The sequence below is a fragment of the Myripristis murdjan genome, chromosome 8 (genome assembly GCF_902150065.1).
Source record: "Myripristis murdjan chromosome 8, fMyrMur1.1, whole genome shotgun sequence".
NCBI classification, from domain to species: domain Eukaryota; kingdom Metazoa; phylum Chordata; class Actinopteri; order Holocentriformes; family Holocentridae; genus Myripristis; species Myripristis murdjan.
This window is the reverse complement of record NC_043987.1, coordinates 24477828-24498286: the sequence shown is the minus strand read 5'-3', so window position 1 is coordinate 24498286 and position 20459 is coordinate 24477828. Positions and strand designations below refer to the sequence as shown.

At 43.5% G+C, this 20459-nt stretch overlaps 1 protein-coding gene across 1 annotated transcript in view; it reads right to left on the bottom strand.

Annotated features, from left to right (window-relative positions):
- Positions 1–13764, bottom strand: part of znf385c (zinc finger protein 385C) — a 152425-nt gene extending 138661 nt beyond the window's left edge. The window contains exon 1 of the mRNA XM_030056988.1: positions 13712–13764. Within this exon, the coding sequence (XP_029912848.1) occupies positions 13712–13760 (49 nt within the window). The 5' untranslated portion in view covers positions 13761–13764. The remainder of the gene's footprint in view (positions 1–13711) is intronic.
- Between the last annotated feature and the right edge of the window lie 6695 nt (positions 13765–20459).

The window sequence follows — 20459 nt, the reverse complement described above, 5'->3', positions numbered from 1 at the left end:
TAAGCAAACACTCTCCAACTAAAAACAACAATAATAAAAAAAAAAAAAAATCTTTGAGAAATTTCTCTTGGCTTAAAAGCTCGTCTGGTTCAAGGTTTCTAAATCATGCCCATTATGGCGGAAAGACATGTCCTTCTAAATAAACATCAGAAAAAGGTTTTGTTAAGCTTTGGCCCACCGTGCAGCAGACAGTTATTGGTGCTCAGCAGAGACGCACTAACTAAAAGCATTTTCTAATACAATCGCATCGTTTCAGAGAGCCTTTTAAAGTCAGCATTGGCACTGTTCTTTCCCTCCTCTCCCCGATTCAGCCGAGCAAACTAAGTGTGGGGTGTGTGCGCGCCGGTGCCAGGCGGCAGGTGCATCCATTTCGCCACACCCTTTTCCTTTCACCGTGCCTCCTCTCTGACAGCGGTAACGTTACGATTGTTAACCCGGCTCCAGCAGCCCCCGGTTTTGTCAGCGAAAACGCTCCCAGGAGCAGAGCACTTGGCAAGGGAGAACGATGCCCCCTTCTTCTCTTTACCGTGAGGGGAAAAAAAGGTTCAATTATAGTGCGTGTCAGCCCTGTATGAGTTTGTGATGGACTGAGCTGAGCTGAGGGGAGATAAAGTCAAGCCGCCAACTAATGTAGTAAAAGTGAAGCGCTTCACGGGTTCAACTTTTGCTGTCTCATCCACTAGCTTTGTTTCGAACACAGACTGGCAGACAAAAGAGACAGGCGGAGGCTGGAGTCGACTGTGAACAATGCCAAGCGAATCGCTGGTGGAAGCCGTCTTGTTCAACTTTGCCAATCAACTCAAGGTATACTGGAGACACCGTAGGCCCTCTTAAGACTAAGGCTGACTTTCCAAACAGGTAAGAAAAATTCAGACAGACAGGCTGAATCAATGCAGTTACCTAACAGAAACGATTTAGTGGATCAGCCAGTGGATGTGTGCATCGGCTGTGCGAGTAAAGAGCGGCTACTGCAGAGCTGAGAGGGACTTCAGAGCACAGCGAGGAGAGTTAATGTGGGGATCTCGAGGAGCGGAGAGGTGGCCTTGCTTTCCTCATCGACTCACTAACTCAGCAGTCTGACACGGATGATGAAAGGCCCCATGCCGAGTGCAAAGCCACACCACCCACTCACTCTCGCACAACTCGGATACAAAAAACACCTCAGCCATAAATGAGTGCAAACACAGTAAATGGAGAGTAAATGATGGCATGCATGGAGCGACGGGTACAAAACTCGCCGAGACCGCAGGAAGAAGGGATGCACGTAAACAAGCGACCAAGTTGGTTTCTCAGAGCGGATTACCCTACATGCGTGAGGGGGGTGTTAATCTGACTTTCAATCAAGGCCAGGGTTGCTAAGCCCCACTTCCATTTGAGGAAATGGTGGCTGGGATGGAAAGACAGAGAACGTATAGTATGAGCAGTTCTGAGTCAACCACAACATCAATAGCTCTGCATCTCTGGACCAGCTTCAGCATCATCGCTGTCAGGCTATCTAGGGCGACCTGAACCACGCCCGTCAATATCCAGCCTCCTCTCCTCATCGCCGCTATGGTTCAATAAACTGTGATGTATAAGGAGACACAGTGAGGGGAGAGTGTACCTCAGATCCAGCTCTCCAGACAGTGGAGGTAACTGTGATCAACATGGATTAGATGTCTTTCCAGTCGGATCAATGAAAGATGGAGGTGGGGGTTAGGGGGGCGGGTGTGGTGGAGGCAGCTTTGATACCACCTCCTGCGGGCAGGAATGACTCTGATAGCTGATATCTGCGGCGGTGGGAGGCAGAATGGGAGCTGTTTGCTGTGCAGCAGATAAAAAACGAGGCTGCTCTCAAAGGACAGGCGCATGAACACGAACTGAAAACCACAGAAAGACAATGTGAACACAAAAGCCCTCGCACAGCCCTGCCAGACCCTCAGCAGTGTGTACGCTGGCACAGATTTGCATTCGAATGTAACATCTGAATTTGTCACGTTCATGCTGGGCTGTTGAATTCTACAGATACTATAATTTCAAATTCAGTTTTCTCTTTTTAGACTCGTTTGAAATGACAGAACAGGACTGTTTAGAGAAATGCACACATGTAATTTGTTAGGCACTTGACAACAACAACAACAACAAAATCATCGACTCAGGCATTAAACTATGTGCTGCATTTTCCGTGTATTTGCCGTTTGAATTGTCACTTCATATTTTTTTGGTGCAAATTTTTTCTTGGCTGAAATGTAGCTAATGGAAGTGCAGAAATGACCCTTGCAACCCCTTGCTTCTCAAATGAGTATCCATGAGTTCCATAAGCATCCGTCTTACTATATGCTGTATGTGACTGGGTGTTTTATAACTATGAAACTTAACATCACCAAAGTACCAGTCTTGGCCGAGGCAAACTGAGATCGGCAAATTGGACCCCGACATGTTCAGCCTATCTCAGAGGTCATAATACACTCCAGTAAATAATTCAGCGCAGGGACGGGTGTCAGCAAGGCTAGGGATACACTGACATGATTTTTAAGGGAAATAACCATATCCGATATCCAATATGATACACATTTTTGTAACAGTTGTAGTACAAATGTCGGTGCAAAACATTTTAAAATAATGTTAGTTAGTTCGTTTTATACTACAGCTAATGTGACACTTAAATTAAGTGACACAGTCCTAGGGCAGGCAAAAGAGACCTCGTTCTTCTTCTTCATAAAGCATGGATTGCAGTGTTAGCCAGGTTTTACTTAATTTCGATGTGTGCAGCTATTCCCACTGACTCAACAAACGGGAAGCCCATGCTGACACCAATATAATGAGCGAATTTAGCATCCTGAAAATCACCTCAAAAGGCTGCTGCTATAGAAGGCAAGCCTCATGTGTAATACTGTGTAAAAACTGTTAAAAAAAAAAAAAAAAGACCTTCACAAAATCGCATGGAGCTGACCGTGGAGGAGCTCCACCGAGCAGCAGAAGTTGGGACACTCTCCTTACCTGTGGCAATACTTGATAATAAAGTGGCCCACTATCCAACAAGATAATCACTCTTTGGATGAGAGGAGGATGGAAGAGGGGAGAACACCAACAGATCAGTCTCCATAGATCTAAAAATAGTTTTGGTTCAATTGAGGACTACACAATGCATGCCAACACCATAAATAAATCCCATGATGCTGTCTGTCATAATTGCGCCCTGCTGATCTTCCACCAAGATACATTTTTAGAGAGGTAGGTTTTGCCCCTTTCCTGAACAGAACAGAAATCCTGCATTTCATTATGGTCTGATGTATAGTGGGAGGCAATAAAAGCACGCAATTAAAATTCGTTTCAGTTTTATCTTCCCTTACTCTGTCCAAAACTTGTTAAATCAGCCACCAGTGAGCCAGGGCACTGCAGAAGGTTGTTATTGTGAATGGAGAACCACAGGGGACGGCGCATTTCGAGACGCAACGTGAACACGATCAATGCATGCTTGTCGGCATCGAGCCCAGATTTCCTCTGTCGCTGGTGGGTGGATGCTGCACTCCACAGGGTGAGGCTGGCCCTTCGATAATAGATCCGCCTCCAGATTCAACCGGCCCTGCGTGTGTGCTGCTGTGAAACCGAGTCGGAGCCTGTGTGCCCACAGATGTAGCCGCGTCGCTGCTTGGTGCGCGGCCAGAGGTCAAACCCACGTTGAGCTTTTTTACGCAAATGTATAAGAGCGCGGTGATCCTGTATTGGCTGGATTAGACGTGCTGCAGCCGGACGACGTCCAGTTTCTGCGCATTTATGTGACAAATCTCCATCTTCCATCTTTTCTTGTCTGCTCTTTTCTCTCTCCTGCCTTTATTTTTATAGGCCTTCTTTAGAAACATATCTCAAAGGCCTTTCAAAATCGAACTCATCAGCAATAAATCGTCAAACAAATTGCTACGCCCCTCCTTGCTCTACCTCTTCCACAGCAGCCCACTGGCAGGAAAATCTCAGAGCTCCTGTGGGAAACTGTCATATGAAGGAAGCATGTGATGGATGTTCTTTGCGGGAGGGATTCACACTCTGACTCCATTCGAGCAGGCTCATGAGGCCATTATTTTTTGATGGATGTGGATTATCTAACTTATTGCATGACTTGTAGAGCTGTCTCCATGTCAACGTTAGTAGTAAAAGCAAAGACATTACCATTTTTTAATTTTTTGTTTTGGAGGGTGGTACCATCATGCAACAATATCATGTTGCTAAGTTACCCTATGATTTGCAGGTAACTAACTATAAGATGCACTCACCTGCTGTGGCCAGAAATGGAGAAATATCTTGCTCCACTTCCTCCTATCTCATACCTGTCAAGTATCCCATTTTGGCCTGGATTTTCCCGTATTTTACCCTCCTTTCCCGGCCCCCTCCCGTATTAGTATTTTCCCGTAAATTTCCCGTATTTAACCTGCATTTATTAATAATAATAATACTAACCTCGGGGCGCGCCGCCCATTCCCAGTCTGACCTCTGCCACCCGCTACAGTAACCTACTGCATGTACTGTAGGTGGCAGTTGTCGCGAGGTTAGTGTGACATTGTCAGAGAAGAGTGACAACTGACCTCCGAAACTGTCAAGGTAAATAAACATCCCATGTCTGATTAAAAGGACCAAAAATGTTTTTTAGTTAAATGGAAGACATGATGACTGTATTTGGACTATTGATTTATAATGATGTCGGGCCATGCCTGTGTATTTCAACGTGATGACGTGCATACCGGGGGCAATCGTGCTTGGGCGCGTTTGATGTGTGCAGGCCAGCCGGGGACGTTTTTAGGAAAATGACAGACCCCGATGGTCAGGAATTCAGAAATAATTGACCGTAGAGTGCCTGAACTGAGTATTCAACATAGTCAAGCTGGCAGAAAGACAAGCGGGATAGCTGACTCTAACCAACGGTACAAGAGGCTCACAAAACTGCAAGGATAAGTTGTTTTGTCACTCAAAATGAGGGCTCGTCATGACTTAACAGGATTGGTGGTGAATAAATTGCTCCTGGTGCTGGAGTGGATTACACATTAGGCTCTCGCCTCAGAGGGAGGCTGAATACATCATGGACCAAATGATCAACCTGCGCCTATGTTGTCCAAAACTATTTTTTTAAATGTATAATATGTATTTAATGGTGCTACTAGAGACAGAGGACAAAATAAAGTAGGACAAGATGGTGCTGCTAATGCCACACAGTGAACGTATGGTACACACACACACACACACATACACATTCTGGCTGGCACTAATTAGCATACAAACTAAGTGAAAAATATGCCACAACCAGTTTCAAAAGCCATTTATTAACATTATGGTTTAACAAGTTGTGCCTATAACTCATTTAGTTTAGACATTTGAAAGAAACCAAGAGTGTCAGCGGGCTGAGGTGGATGGAAGTTAACGTTTATGCTGTACAGTTGAAAACTGGGTTTAAAATCATAACTAAATTACGTCTTTTGTGTCAAATTGTTAAATAAGACCGTATTGGTAAAGAAACTCATGAAATGTAAGAGTTTAAGGTTAGTCCTCGCCCTGTGCTGTCTAAGGTCTAGCCAAACAAGTATATACTGTATGTTCTGCTGTCTTTCATTTGTGTTGTTTTGACAACCGCCTCTAAAAACCAACAAAAAGAAGAAGAAGAACCAGTGTCAGTCTCTCTTCTCTGTGTAGTGAGCAGGCAGCAGCCCACATGCTCAGTTTGGTTTATTTTTTGCTGCTGTCATTTTTGTAAATCCACCCTCCAACCTGATTTTGTTAATTAACCATGTTTAACCAAACATTTGATTAATTGAGAAAATTGTTGTTGTTGAATTAAAACTGAATTATACATGCATTAAAAATTAAAATCAATAATAATCACCTTCCAAATCCATGTTTGAGTTCATGAATTCAACTCAGTGATTTTCTGAATTCAGCAACTCTGTATGTGCACGACAAAGTCAAATTCTTGCCACTGACTTTTCTGTTTTTGATGAGTTACCAAACTTTTGCATGCGTATGCATATTGCCTTAACTGGGGAAAAAAAAAAAAAAAAAAAAAAAAGCAGATTTTATGGAAAGATTACAGAAGGTAGCAGGTCCATCCACACTCTCGTCAAGCTGCATTTGTTTCTTTATCTGCTGGATCCACGTCAATATAAACAAATATTACAGGCTCAGTGAACAGGCAGTATCAAGAAGATTCTGTTTTGAAGGCTTCTCAGTGTGTGTGTGTGTGTGTGTGTGTGTGTGTGTGCTGGGCTGTCTTCCCAATTTCCCCTCAGGAATCAATAAAGTATTTCTGATTCTGATCTGATTCTGATTCTTCTTAATTGATTACCTGGGGTTTCATTCACCTCTGGCTTTTTAGTTAATGAGATATATTAAACAGTGCTTATTTTGTTTTCCCCCCCAGATGATTCCAATGCATGTCTGGCATTGTAACGCATTCATAAATATGCATTGGTCTGTGATTAACAGCTGCGCTTAACTGGTCATTCTGCATGATCCCAGTGGTTTTGAGTGCGTTTATGTGGGGAAAAGCAACATCACAGGTTTGTCAGGCCTTTGCCTCTGGCTCGTTATGCTTTCTCAAGAAGATTCAGGTCAAGTGGAGGAGCGCGATGGTCGATAAAAATCTCAAATCCACTTTATTGACAAAAGTTCACCAAGTATTTCTGCTTACCGAGAGGCTCCCCTTACTTTTTAATTATTTACATTTTAGAATGAATTTGCACGGAGAATAAGAACTGTTCATTTCACACCCTGACACGCAAAAAGTAGGGAGGAAAAAAAAAAGACATTTGGGGGTTGTTTGTGTCTCTCAGAAATGTCTCATTAACACGGGAACCAAAGCAGTTGCTCTGGTGGAATGACAAGGCTCAAATGTGCAAGCAGGTTTAACACAAAATGCAAACACATGAAGTTGCTCATAGTCAAATGTAAATCAATAGATGCACGTGATACACTGGCATGTCTGTGGGCTATAGATGTTTAAATCACGCCTAAAAACACATTTTTATTCCTTGGCTTTTAAAACATAGCCTGCGTTGACTGCTTTTATGTACCTAGGTGTCATTTGTGTGTATGTAACAGTGACTATGTTTTATGTTCTTCTGTCATCTGTTTGTATGTGACACCTTGTATGTTTTTATGTTCTTATGTGTCTTATGTGTCATTTGTTTGTAAGTGACACCTTGTATGTTTTCTGTTCTTATGTGTTATTTGTTGTAAGTAACACCTTGTATGTTTTATGTTCTTATGTGTCATTTCCTTGTATGTGACACCATGTATGTTTTATGTTCTTATGTGGTTTTTTGTTCATTTTGTGTTATTTGTTTGTTTGGTTTTTTGTCTTTTAACTTGTACAGCACTTTGGTTCAACTTTGTTGTTTTTAAATGTGCTATATAAATAAAGTGGTATGGTATGGTATGGTATGGCAGTTTAGTGATTGCACCTGTCTTACCTTATGGCTTGATCAGTCGCTACTATTTCACATTTGGTTGACAGCCGTGACAATGTTGCCTCGTGTCAGCTGTCTAAAAACTGCCTACCGAGGTCTTACTTTCCATTACTCCAATGTGTGCTGCACTTACGTAGGCTACAAATGAAAAAAAATTATTTAACAAGGGACGTTTGTGTGCTCATCAACACTCAAATGTAACTGCACCCGACTTTGTGTTCCTGTCCAGGTGAAAACTCTAATCGAATCTGCTCTAATCGACTTGCAAACATTTCAAAATAACCCTAGAAAGATACTGCAGAACAAAAGTTAGGTCATTCCAAACTCGCAGTATAACTTGACACCATCTGGAATTTTTTACCCACCAGCAGATGTATTGTGGGTAGCCGACTGATAATGTGGTTTTTAAAGCTTTTAGAGTGCTTCCTGGGGTGATTTTGAGATGTAGCCTCTGAATAAGCCCCGCCAGCTAAATACTCTGTTCCTCTAATGCGTTTCACAGATTTAGCAGCCAAACAAACGATATCTCATGGTTAGCGAGTAAATTATTATTTATGGCTGTCCTCTTGGTTGGAATGCCGTGAGGATGTTTTCCTTGACACTGCCAGAAGTTTCCACACAAAACGCTCATACATGAGTGCCGCTGTCATAATCCCATCCAGTGATGATAGCTGAAAGCCTCGAGAGCACTTAAGGAGCCCGTGGAAACAAGTTAGGGACTAAACACACACCATCAGGGCTGAGAAACCGCTCCTCTCCGCTACAAGTAATCCTGACAGAGAAAGTTAATGAGTAAAACTGCTGGCTGTTATGTTCTTGAGCGAAGCATTGCACCCCCCGCCCGCTCCAGTGGAGTTCAGGTGGCCAAGAGTGAAAGGCCGCGGTTGTGCCGGACAGCACCCAGGTGTGAATGTGTGTAACTGTAGGAATGACTGTGTGTGAAGCGGGGCGTTGTCGAAATGCTCAACAAGCCATACCTGTATAAATAAAGGTTTTAAAAAAAAATAAATAAATAACATAAACGAATACCAGATGACTCCAAATGACTGAAACTGACCCAAAACTCAACATGAAAAAGACACACAGCTGCACACGGTATCTGCATATTTATGAAAGCAATCTTTAATGGATATTTCTGATCAAATGATTTCAGCCCCCTCCCTTCCTGTTGAGTGAACTGGATCCAAACAAGAGCTCTATTTAGCGTTTGCTGTCGGTGCGTGGAGGGGCGGAGGAGATCTACCTGGTCGAGCACACTGAGGCAGTGTTCGACTCCGAGAGCGCCGTCATTCACCAGCAGCTCGGCGGCATAGGCACGCCACTGTGTGTGCGCGTGTGTGTTTGAGTGTGCAAACGTGCAGCTTTAACACTGGGGCCACTGTCAGTGTGAGTCATTACTTGTGTTTGTGCTTGTGCTGCTGCTGCTGCTGTGTGTGTGTGTGTGTGTGTGTGTGTGTGTGTGTCCATAGATCATGGCAGTGAGGCAGAGGTCTGGTGCCCTCAGTTAATGAGGATAATGATCTCATAATGACAAATCAAAATGCTGGAACGTGATCAAAACGCGGCACAAGTCGAAGCACGACACGGGGGCGAAGCGTGCCGCTGAAGGGGATCGTGACCTCTGCTACTACTGGAGGTGACAAGGCCACCTCTCCCCTCCCTTCGTTTTCTCCTCCGCTGCCAGGTCACCTCCCGATTGGGCACAGGATGGGGAGGCTGAGGTGCAAAAGGCATCGCGGTGGGGAGGGGTTACGTTTTAGGCCGAGAGAAAGAAAGCAGAGAGGGGAGTGTAACCTAAGCCTTTGCTTCCCGAGGGTCAGCCGTGTCAGTCCTCCAGCACCCCGCTGAGGAACCAGGCAGCCGCTGCTGAGTCTGTCCCAGGGCTGAGCACCTCCAGTCGGGCATGCCAGTCGGCCAGGCAGGGGGTGTGGGGTTGAGGGGGGCGGGGCTCTCTACTGGAAAAGGGCAGCCTGCATGCCCTGAGGCAGGCTTCATGCAGCTGTCAGAAACCCTGACTCTCCCTCTGGCCTTCCCAGACTCCCCCCCACCCTCCGCCCTCAACTCCCGCCCCCCACCCTTTCCCTGACACCTCCAGTCCTGCCCTCTGCCACCAGAAACACAGGGCACCAACCTAGGTCAACTGAGGGGCCCAGGGGAAGAGGGAGGGTGGGGGTTACGGGTGCTGTTGCTACCACCACTCCATCGCTCCATTTGCGAGAGAAAAAGATCACGGCTGATGTTTATGCCTGTTTATAGGGATTTGCCCTTTTCAGTTCACCTGCCTGTCACACAAAGCCTCGCACAGCTTGTTACTTGCCCTGTCACTTCTCATCTAACCCCTGTAGGCTGCTGAGGGAATTTGCGGTTCTCACCAAGCTTTTGAGGTGCTTTCGCTCATATCTTCGACGACACACCCATATTTGAATAAGAACCTCGTTTACGAAATGCACTTCATCCTGAATCTAAGTTGCGGGAATTACTCCGGATGGAAATTGTGTCCTCATCCCGAAGAAGAGAATAAATAAAGACCAGACCACTGAAACCTTACACAAAAGACAAGCTTTTCCTGTCTCACATTGGATTTAGGCAAATCAATTTAAACCCAATTTATTGACACAACTGGTTTAGAAAACAACTCATAAACCGCCAAAGTAGCACAGATAAAAGCCACTTTGCCATTTAAAACTGATTTATTGGAGTGCTCCATATGAACGATGGAGGAAAACAAAGCAGCTCTGCCCGGCCACGGCGGGGCAACGACCGCCTCCTGTGCCGAGCTTCCCCCGGCTAATTGGGAATTAGCTGTGTGTTTGTGCTGGCACAAGAAGAAGCGACAGGCGCGCACGTCATCGTTTTAGCACCAAAACTTTTCACAGACACCGACTGAAGGTCACTGGGCTACTCTGGTCACTTGCAACATCGGCTGAAATCAAGGGCAACAGCCACACAGAGGGAAAGGGAGAAAGTGAGAGTGAAGAGGGAGAGGAACAACCGAAAGTCCATAAATTCACTCTTTGGGTCCTTGGGCTCAAGCTGTGTGTGTTGATGAGAGTGTGAAAGGGCTGGTCACCTTGGCCCAGCAGGAGATGATACCACAGATAACAGCCGTAAGAAGGAGGCTCAACAGAAGGTCACAGCAAAATAGCGAGAGGCCACTCGAGCAGCAGATGAGCAAAATCATGGAGGAAATTACGCGGCGAGTGGCAGCAATACACGAGCAAGTAGCTGGCAGAGGCAAGCAGAGCACAGAGGAGGACTGATGAAATTCTGAAAAAGGAACTGTATCCTGCCCTGAAGGAGAAGCAGCAAAAACACATAACAGCTTAATGTGTATACACAAGGACGCTTTGCACATGCATATATTTATAGACAGAGTTCTCATAAATTCACGGTGGAAAACAGTGCGAGTAAATGCTGCAACACCCTAAGGACGAACATACATATTCATGTACATGTGCGCACATACATGGTGTGAATCACGGGCCGGCGTGGCGGCTGAGCAACCTGAGCCCATCTGCAGGAGACAAGGGGAAGGCTGGGAGGCTCACGGGGTCAAGGGGAAAGAGCTTCTTGTCAAGACACCACAAGGGAGCCGCCGTGCTTCGCTCTGGTTTGTGGGCATAATGAGAATGTCACTGTTCCGCACTGTAAACCATTCGGCCTGTCGCAGAGAGTTTACGCTCACCTCCATCAAGTTATGCGGGCTGGGATGTAGATGCGGCTCTCTCCGCACCACCAAATCATACACTTTCTCTTTCTCTTGCACTGTCTCTTTACATTTTAAGTCTCCAAATCTCCTCAGTATTTTTTTTATTCTCGCACATGCTTTTCTCTCAAGACTTGGCGAGCTGTTGAAACTGGCTTGAGTAAGGAAAAGAAGGAGCCAATATTTACAGTTCCCCTTCATATGAGGGGTACCTTACTCTCCACTGAAAAAAAAAACACTGACAATGTTGGGAAATCTTGCATAACCACCTGCAAAACGGAACTAATCCTTCTTCCGATTCCTAAAACAAGGACAGGATCTGTGCCAACGCAGCCCTAGGGCGAGCTCTCTTACTTCTAATGTGGGAATGTTAATGCTTTCTGACGAACAGCCCACTGAAATATGAATGAGTGTTTTCAGCATTGAGCACCACAAGCAGCATGCTGCCACTATAATGCATTTTCCTCGGTCTTGCCATGTTTCACCTCTGGGTCCCTGAAGTGGCAGTTAACGTGAGGATCACCCACTAACAACACACAGCAGTGGACAGACTGTTTGTCTCTTGCCACACTACATCAGCCCTGCAAACAGCAAACAATTTAAGCCCAGGGAAGAGCATGGCAAAGGCGAGAGCACCCCGTCACCCCCTCCACTCCCATCCCGGGCGTCTCTTTAAATCTCATACAGCAAGGGTGAAAACTGTCAAAATGCCACATTCCCTCTAGCAAAAGATAAGAAACAATAAAGCACAAATGACTGCGAGAAACTTTGTGCGCACTTTATCATAACAACAAGACAGATTGCAACATTACTCAGCCACAGCCATTCAGAAGGAGAAGCCAACTCGAAAAATGCCATCCATAAATAAAACCTCTGTATGGCAGCCACAGTATTTCAATTTACCTAAATCAGCTCGGTGATATTTCACTTTATTAATCACACCTCTGACATGTTACAAGAGCTACTGAGCACCCACAGAGCAGCGAAATAGAGTCATTTATTCAGGACTCCATCATGTATAATAGAGTCAAGTGAAAGTTTCACACAGCCCTCCGAGACCTGACTGATCTTCACACCTGTGTATAGTGGAAATAATTCTGTAAAATAAATACCGCTCTATGTGTACAGCTGTAAATCCACAAATTATTTAGTACTTTTAGGGATTTTTTTTCCAAATCAAAAGCCTGCCAGCACCAATGAGATGGAGACGTCAAACTTCAAAAATGCTTACATGAGCAGAAGGCTGTAAAATCTGTCATTACTGGTCCCAGTGGACCATCACTGAGACAGTGTATGCGCGCAGAATAACAAAATGCTCGTCTCCAAGGCAGTCCTACAAGTCCTAAGATCTTGTGTGCAAAGTAAAATTTTGCCCCATTCAGATGCAATGAACCGTACAATGTCCAGTCAGTCATAATGTGTTGTTTTGATGCCCATAAGCACTCAAAAACATCAGAAATTATTTGAAAAAAAAAGAAAGAAAGAAAGAAAAAGACAGAAATACAGTTGCACAGACCTTTATGGAAAAGATAGTCACTATAACAACTATAATAGACTACGTGCCACATTCATGAGTCACAGTGAGAAAACTGTAGGAATAATATAGTATTTTTTTCTGCAGAACCAATTTGCAACTTTTAATTCACTGCTGCAGAAAATGTGAAATATAACATCCATATTCCAGTAGGCGGGTAAGGATTGAGCTTCTGCAATGACAGAACCCATAGTGCACACCAGCAAGTGGAGAGGGAGGCTTATTGACCCTTTCCACTGAAAAATAAGTGCGCCCACAGGGTGAGACAGGCCCTTAATGTTGGGCACTGAGCAGGACAGAGCACAGGGGTGCAGGAAATGTTGACGGCATCGACCCGCAGCTGACTACCCGTAGCAACTTGTACAACTTGCCTCTGGAAATACAATCTCGTCTTATGAACATATTAAAAAAAAAAAAAAAACAGACAGGAGAAAAAAAACACTGTATTATTCATTAAGCATTCCAACAGGGACTTATGCCATATCTGCGGTACCCGGCAGTGACTTTATTTTGATATTTGATCTTATTGCTGATATCTCATGTTGCATTGATATTGGATGTTCTGGTGTATATATTTTTCGACTTGAACTATATAGTATTTAATTTAAGCATACAGTGATATTTGTACATGCATATCCTCCTGGAATTCTTTATTATTCTTTATAGATTCTTTATTCATTCTTTAACTTAAGAAGTGAAAAGTAGTGAGGAGAGAGATGGGATTAGACATGAAGAGTTGCCCAAAGTCAAACTGCTATTGCGCGTAATTACGCACCAACCATAAAATTCATAGTTGTTATCTGAGGAGGTGAAGACGCGCTGATTGTCCACTCTCTCTGTGCCAATGCACTAAAAGCAAGAATAAAAACTTACACTGTCTTTAATTTGCCCAGGTCTTACAGAATCCTGCATGAATGCTGTGCTGTGAATCGCAATCTCTAATACTGCATCAAACGCAATCCAATTCAGCCAAAGCAAAACTTTTTCCAGAGGCAACGCGGGTCTCCTCGTGTAAAAACAGATAAACGTGCTTTGCCTTACCGGTCCCGTTCCGTTTCCGACTTTCCCGCTGCTCGTCCGTGCCCAACATCAATGGAAACAGATTGGAAAAGACTAGCTGCCAACGCAGAAAGCACGGCTCTCCAGTTCAGCAGCTTCGTCAAGTCCGCCGCAATCACCCAGAGCGCGACCGGATGTGCTGCGACTTTACTTTCACAATAAAGGCATAAGGTGTCCATCCTGAAGCTGTGTATTTTTGGTATCCGTACAGTAGGAGCGGAGATTTCCAGTATTGTGCGTTCATGACTCTGGGAAAATAAACCCTCATACATAAGGCTCATATTCTTTACTTTTATTTTGTAGTTTATGCTGCTTAAAATGCAACGCCTGCACATGAAAAGGGGTTTTATTGTGAAACTTTCAGCCAGATGTTCCGTCTCTTTCTCTGGCTGACTTGACGCCGGTCAGTTCACACTGACCGGCCTGACCGGTGTCGCTCTCAGCGCACCGTCACCACACGGAACTCCGCAGCTGAGGATCGTGACCGGGATCTGTTGCTTTCCCAGCCATTACTCAGCAACAGAGATACAAGCAGGTGTAGCGCAATGTGACAAAACACAGCGCGTTTGACTCTAAGTTTATTCCCAAAGTCTCTCTCTCTCTCTCTCTCTCTCTCTCTCTCTCTCTCTCTCTCTCTCTCGCACCTCATTCATTCAGACGCGCTCTCATCTCAAACGTGTTCTATTGCCAAGTGGGATTTCCGGCATTGCCCAGGCAAGAGGCGACAAAATGAATTTATTCACTACCAGATATGGAATTTAATACTGTGATCTAATTAGCTCTCCACTGTGTTTATCTCCATTCAGCTGCCCCATCTGTATCAACAAACTTCAGCCGCTTTAACTGCACACCACAAGAAGAGAGAACTTTTTTCTCCCTCTTTCTCCCTAAGGGCATTTGCATTGTATCATAAAATTCATGAAATTGTTATATTTCAGGAATATTTGCCAGACAAGTGTAGTGCTGCTCGGCACAAAGACTGCAAATAATTGCCTGGATAGTCCGAGCAGGAGGGGTTCAATTAGTACATCTCAATTAGCGTGTTCATATAGATATAAATCAGTGCACTCATCATGTTACCTGGAGGGCATTTATCCGGCAGGCAACACAGGCTGATATAGCTGTTATTAATTGTAAGCAGCATTAAATTTGACCCCGTACTGTATCTGTAGATTGGCGTGCGTTTGAAATTCAGCACTATCTGGGATAAAATCTAATGTGACGGGCAGTATGGCCTACTCAATGAGGTGTTTATTCTGGCAGATTTGGACTGTTTCCCAGACTCCAAAATAGCACCACTGTAGGGACAATAAATATCCAGTGCCAGTCTTGTTATTTCCATCCAAAGGAAACATTGTTAAGTGAGCATGATTAAAATATTTGCCAGTTTCACGGGCCTTTTCATAGTTCATTTGTGGGGCCATTTGAATTCTGCTGGCTTATGTGATCATTTCTGTGTCGTGCATGTTCTTGGTTTTACGCTCAGCGCTTGAGATGTCGATTAGTGACTTCATTCACCCTCATCCATCTTGTTCTTCGCACTGGACGTGAAGCTGCTGTTTTGACACCTGTAATGTCTCTATAAGCAGCCTAATGGGGGATAAAATGATTACCCATTCAATCCAGAAAAGCATCCAAAACCATATGGCCGTCTGTCATGGAGAATTTGAGTCGGTATTTCAAAAACTTCAAAGTTGTTTTCATTAGTAAATCTCTATTTGTAGGACTTGTATTTGCTTTGCTGCAGCAAACTGAGGCTTGCCTGTTGGATGTTGTGCAGCCTGTAAGACCCATCCTACATCCTTTTGCTTAGCCTTAACCCTGTTAAACCCTTGCCTAACCTTAACCATCTCTAGTCTAAACTTAACCATTTTATGCCTAACCATGACTGTTCAGTGGTTAGCTCAAATGTGACAGATCAACATTTGCTGATGTATTCCAAACCAAACCTTGATTAGACAGGGCGCACAACATATGGCAAGCCTAATTTGCAGTGTGTTGCCAACTACCATTCCCCCTATTAATTCTGCATAGGGAAATTATAGAAAATACATGTGGTAATATGTTAACACATACTGACTTCAAATATGTAATGGCAACATCATTCGCTGAATCAGTATGAGTTTATGCACGGCCTTAACCATCCTTTTTGGTGGGCCCACCACATCACTTCTGCTGGGAAATAAATGTGCAAAAGCAGTATGTTGAACAACAGTTATGCTCCATAATGGACAAGGCCAGTAACTATAGCTTTACCACAGACTTTGAACCAAAAGAAGAATTTACAATATCTGGTAAAGCATACACGTACGAAGCGGAATAGTTTTTCAGACAAACTGCGCCAGAGGGATACAAAGAGGGCCCAAGACTAGAAAGCACCTTGGCACAAAGGAAGTTTAACATTTTAAAACGAGAGACTACTGCAGAATTATTATGTGAAGTGAAAAACTGCATGTCCCCAATTGACTGAGTGAGGGGCTGACTGATATTGCATAATGGTGGGAGGGATAAAGTACGGGAGTAAATGAGGTAATATAGCAAGAAATATTCTTCTGTATGGTATGGTATGGTATGGTATGGTGCGGTGCGGTGCGGTGCGGTGCGGTGCGGTGCGGTGCGGTATGGTGCAGTCCAGTGAGGAGAAGGAATGGCGAAAAGATAGAAGGTCACTGCTCAAACGGCTGCCTCCCAGGACTGAATCACATGAAACTGGAGCTGATGGTCTCTCTTTTCCTGTAATGAGGAATTCGAACTGGACAAGCGCTTAAGTTATCTGTTAATGAAAATGATCAGACCTTAAAGGCTGTTTTAACTGGTGATGTATTAAGGAATAAAATATGACTTGGACCCTCTACTCCTTCCATGTTGGTGTTATTACAGCCCAAGTTTATAATGAACTTTTTTCTGTGTTTTTTTTTTCCTGTATTTTTTGACATTCGGGTGAGACATCGACACATGTGTTTGATGTGCCGAGATCGTGAACTCATTTAGTGTGTGCACTTCACCGAAAAGAAGCACAAGAATCTGTGAAGATCATCCTCGTGTGGGTTCTACACCCGGGAGCTGATTTCAGATCTCCTCTAGTGTGTGCCGAGCTTGACAGACGGTAAGTAAAATGTCTTCCATGTCTGTCTATGCTCGATCTTGAGGAATTTCATGTCGGGGGCTGCACACACAAACACAGTGGAACATGAAATAGCAGAGTCAGAAATGTTCAGTTTCAGTGATTCACGTTGCAGTGACTGTCCGGTTAAATCAGCCTTGCCTGCTTTTGTTGAAATGAACAAGAATTGTGGATTTGTCCCCTGTGAGTTTCACTGAACAGTAGGTAACAAGCAGGAGCTACATGAAGAGTAGCATGGATGAAGGTGAAAATGAAATCTACCTGTTGACAACGTTAGCAGTGGTTACAAAATGTAGATACTTCACATATTCTCAACTATTCCTCTCAGGTGTGATTAAATAGACCCAACGTCCAGTGGCACTTGCCATAGTGCACATGGCAATACGTAGGACCCCCTTATACAAGCATGGCTCTATCTAACAGAGACGCAAAGAAGGGGTTGTCATCAACGAGGTGATGGATGCTCTTGACTACCTATTTGAGAGCACCAGATATGTCCTTCTGCATGCAAATGTGCTGGCACTCAAGCAGGCAGCGATCGTAAAAATAACCCACAGGAAAGAACATGGGTACCATGGTGAGTGAAACACAACACCGCCGTCTCCCTCCACCACCACCAGCCTCCACCCACCGCCAAGACTCTCCTCTGACCAAGGGGCGTCACGAGTCCTCAAACCATTTATCTAGGGTTTCATCACTTGTATCATGTTGCTCAGCCTCTCAAGCATTCCCATCTTTATTTTACAGCAATTTTACTTTTACTATTTATTTTTGTACAAGCTCTTTTACTGGCCTGTGACCAGAGCCCCTTGTAATAGGAAAAGGGCAGGATGCAAGCCAGATTCGGAGCCCTAAAAGGTATCTGGCTCGTCACTATCCAAATTATGCATCTCATCAATCTTGTATAGCACTGAAAGTGGCACCTGTCTCAGATAAGGTTCCAGCCTCACACTTTGTTGATGCAACTTGCCCTTTCAACCCCTATATACAGTATAGAATATGAGCTGGTTATAGCCTGTGATGTAGATGTGGATGACAAAATGGGTAAACTATGGCATGGGGCAAGGCGAACAACCACCACTATGTATGAAATCCATTATACTTTAATAAAAATATTAATATATGCTTCTTTTTACCCTTAACAATCTGTGTCATAATATGCAGTATCTCGGTTCATTTCCTTTTGCATGCATTAGAAGCTCATGCTTTCTTTAAGGCATTGCATCAGTATAGCTTTTCCTCTCGCAGCAGATAAATCACTAATAGGTCTGTGCAGCTGTATAATCCATAACTCTTGACGGGCCTCTAGCCTCTCAAACTCCCACTCACATTGTTCTCAACAACCTGTCCATGCGTCAACCTGGTTTCCACAGCAACAAAAAGTGGCAAGCTGACTCCATCCAGCATGAACTTTAAAACTCATCTTTAAATGGAGCCTTTGATGGTCCAGAGCGAGCGAGAGGGAACCGAGCAAAACAAATGGAGGGAGGGTAAAGGAACAATGGCACTTCAGGCAGCTGATTAACTTTAGCCTGAGTGTAGTCAAAATGGAATGTAGGAAGAAGAGAAAAAAAAAAAGGGAAATGGAAATATTATGTTAAAACGGCTGAGTGGGGAGGCATGCATGATAACTTCTCACTGGTTCCATTTAGATTTGTCATTTCCTTTGGATTTTCAAAGACTACATTTTCACTGTCCATGAGATCTGTCAGTCTCCCATGCAGTATTTCAACTCCAGCTCTGATAAAGCTGCAGAAGCTATGTGTGACACAAAAAAAGAAAAAGTCGAATGTATGTTGTAATGCGCAAATCCTCTTTATGAAATGCATGTTTTGGTTGTCTTAAGGTGTTAAGGGAATATAACACACTCCTAATAGAGCTTGTTTTATTCATACCACCCTCAGATACTCTTACACTGTTATGTGTCATCAATCTGTGATGTTCCATGCCACATCCAGTACAGCCAGCGCTCCATGTTACTTACTGTGAAAATGTGGTGTAATTTACCTGTATACCTGTGTGTTATTTCCCCCCTCAAGTTGTCATATCAGTCATTTTCTACATTTCCCAGAATGCCTTCACTGTAAAGTTGTGTTGTCTTGTGGTTGCATTGCATTCTGGTCTGGAGGAGCTGGTGTTGCCGAGATGATGGGGCTCACAAGGGAGAGTTCCTGGTTCGATCTCCACTTCTGCCTCTCCTACGATGGATTTCATGCTCTATACTGGTTCAAAATGCTGAGTGTATTCCTGTATCCTACATATAACACACGCAATTAAAAACTAAACTTCCGAGCCTGAGGCATTGTAAAGAAAATGTGGTAAGACAGCTCATTTTCATCCCCGGTACCTCAGCATGGTGCAAGCATGGTGCAACACACACACAATAACATTAACATAAAATTACAATACATTAAAATGTGCTCAGAGTTACAATATAAAACAGTACATATTAGGAACAAGAATGGTTTGGCCCATGAAATGTTGGTGAAATCATATCACTCAACGTGCTTGACATGTTCCCTTTACTTTTAGCCGTCTGTTCGGCAACAAATGACAAAAATGTGGTTTTGATAACACAAGAGCTCCAGTTTTAGTTGCCCGTATGAATGAAACAGTCAAAACAGTTGGAACTACAAGGGAGGACACAGTTTCTCACACCTGAGGATCTTGTCACTCTAAAAATGCTCTCTGAACGGAGCGCAATACAATCCTTCAGCGGAAAAGGAGCCAAGTTGTGAATAAGTTTGTCGACTAAACGTACATCAGAAAGAGAGATGACATTTTCAAAGCTAATTAGGTTATATTTACGGAGATTATCACAGCGGTGGTAATGAGGTTGTTGTTTTTTGTCCAAAAATTTCAAAGCTTTTTTACTTTTTCTTTTTTTTTTGTAATATACAGGCTTGACATTTCCCATATTTGCTTGAAAACTGCTTTTCATGCAGTAATTAAGGTGCAAGAACATCAAATGCAGAGCAGCATCTTAAGATAAATAATCACAAATACGTGTGAAATTGGTAGACTATATTTTAAAGTATGTGTATTTTTTTTTTTTATAGCTAGAGTCAAGAAAGAAGACCTCACTCTTTGATACTGAGGGACTTACACCAAAACCTGACATTTAATGGTGATGTTTTAGATAGCCAAAGATATTTCTTCCATCAGACTCTTTTGTATGTTTGTCAAAAATATCTCAGCATGATGTGACATTACTCACATTTAGCCAGTTATTCACAGGAATTAGAAAGATACATCACCAGTAGGGCTCGGTGATATGTACAATATAAAATATCTCTGATTTTTACCTTGATATCAATATTGTGAGGATATTGTGGGGATGACTGCTGGTGCTTTCATAAGATACTGCCATACGAGAGATTTTTGAAAAAATGGACATTAGTAATGTGGATATGATGACTAAGCAAGTAGAGACAAATAACAGAACTGCTTCAACAGTCTTGGAAACTACATCCCTTTACTGCAGCCTTCAAAACCAAGAAAAGGCAGATAAGCCAAATGACAATATTACGATATCCAAAATCCCAGATGATATCGAGTCTCTTATCACCATTGGCAACATAATATCAATATATTGCCCAGCCCTAA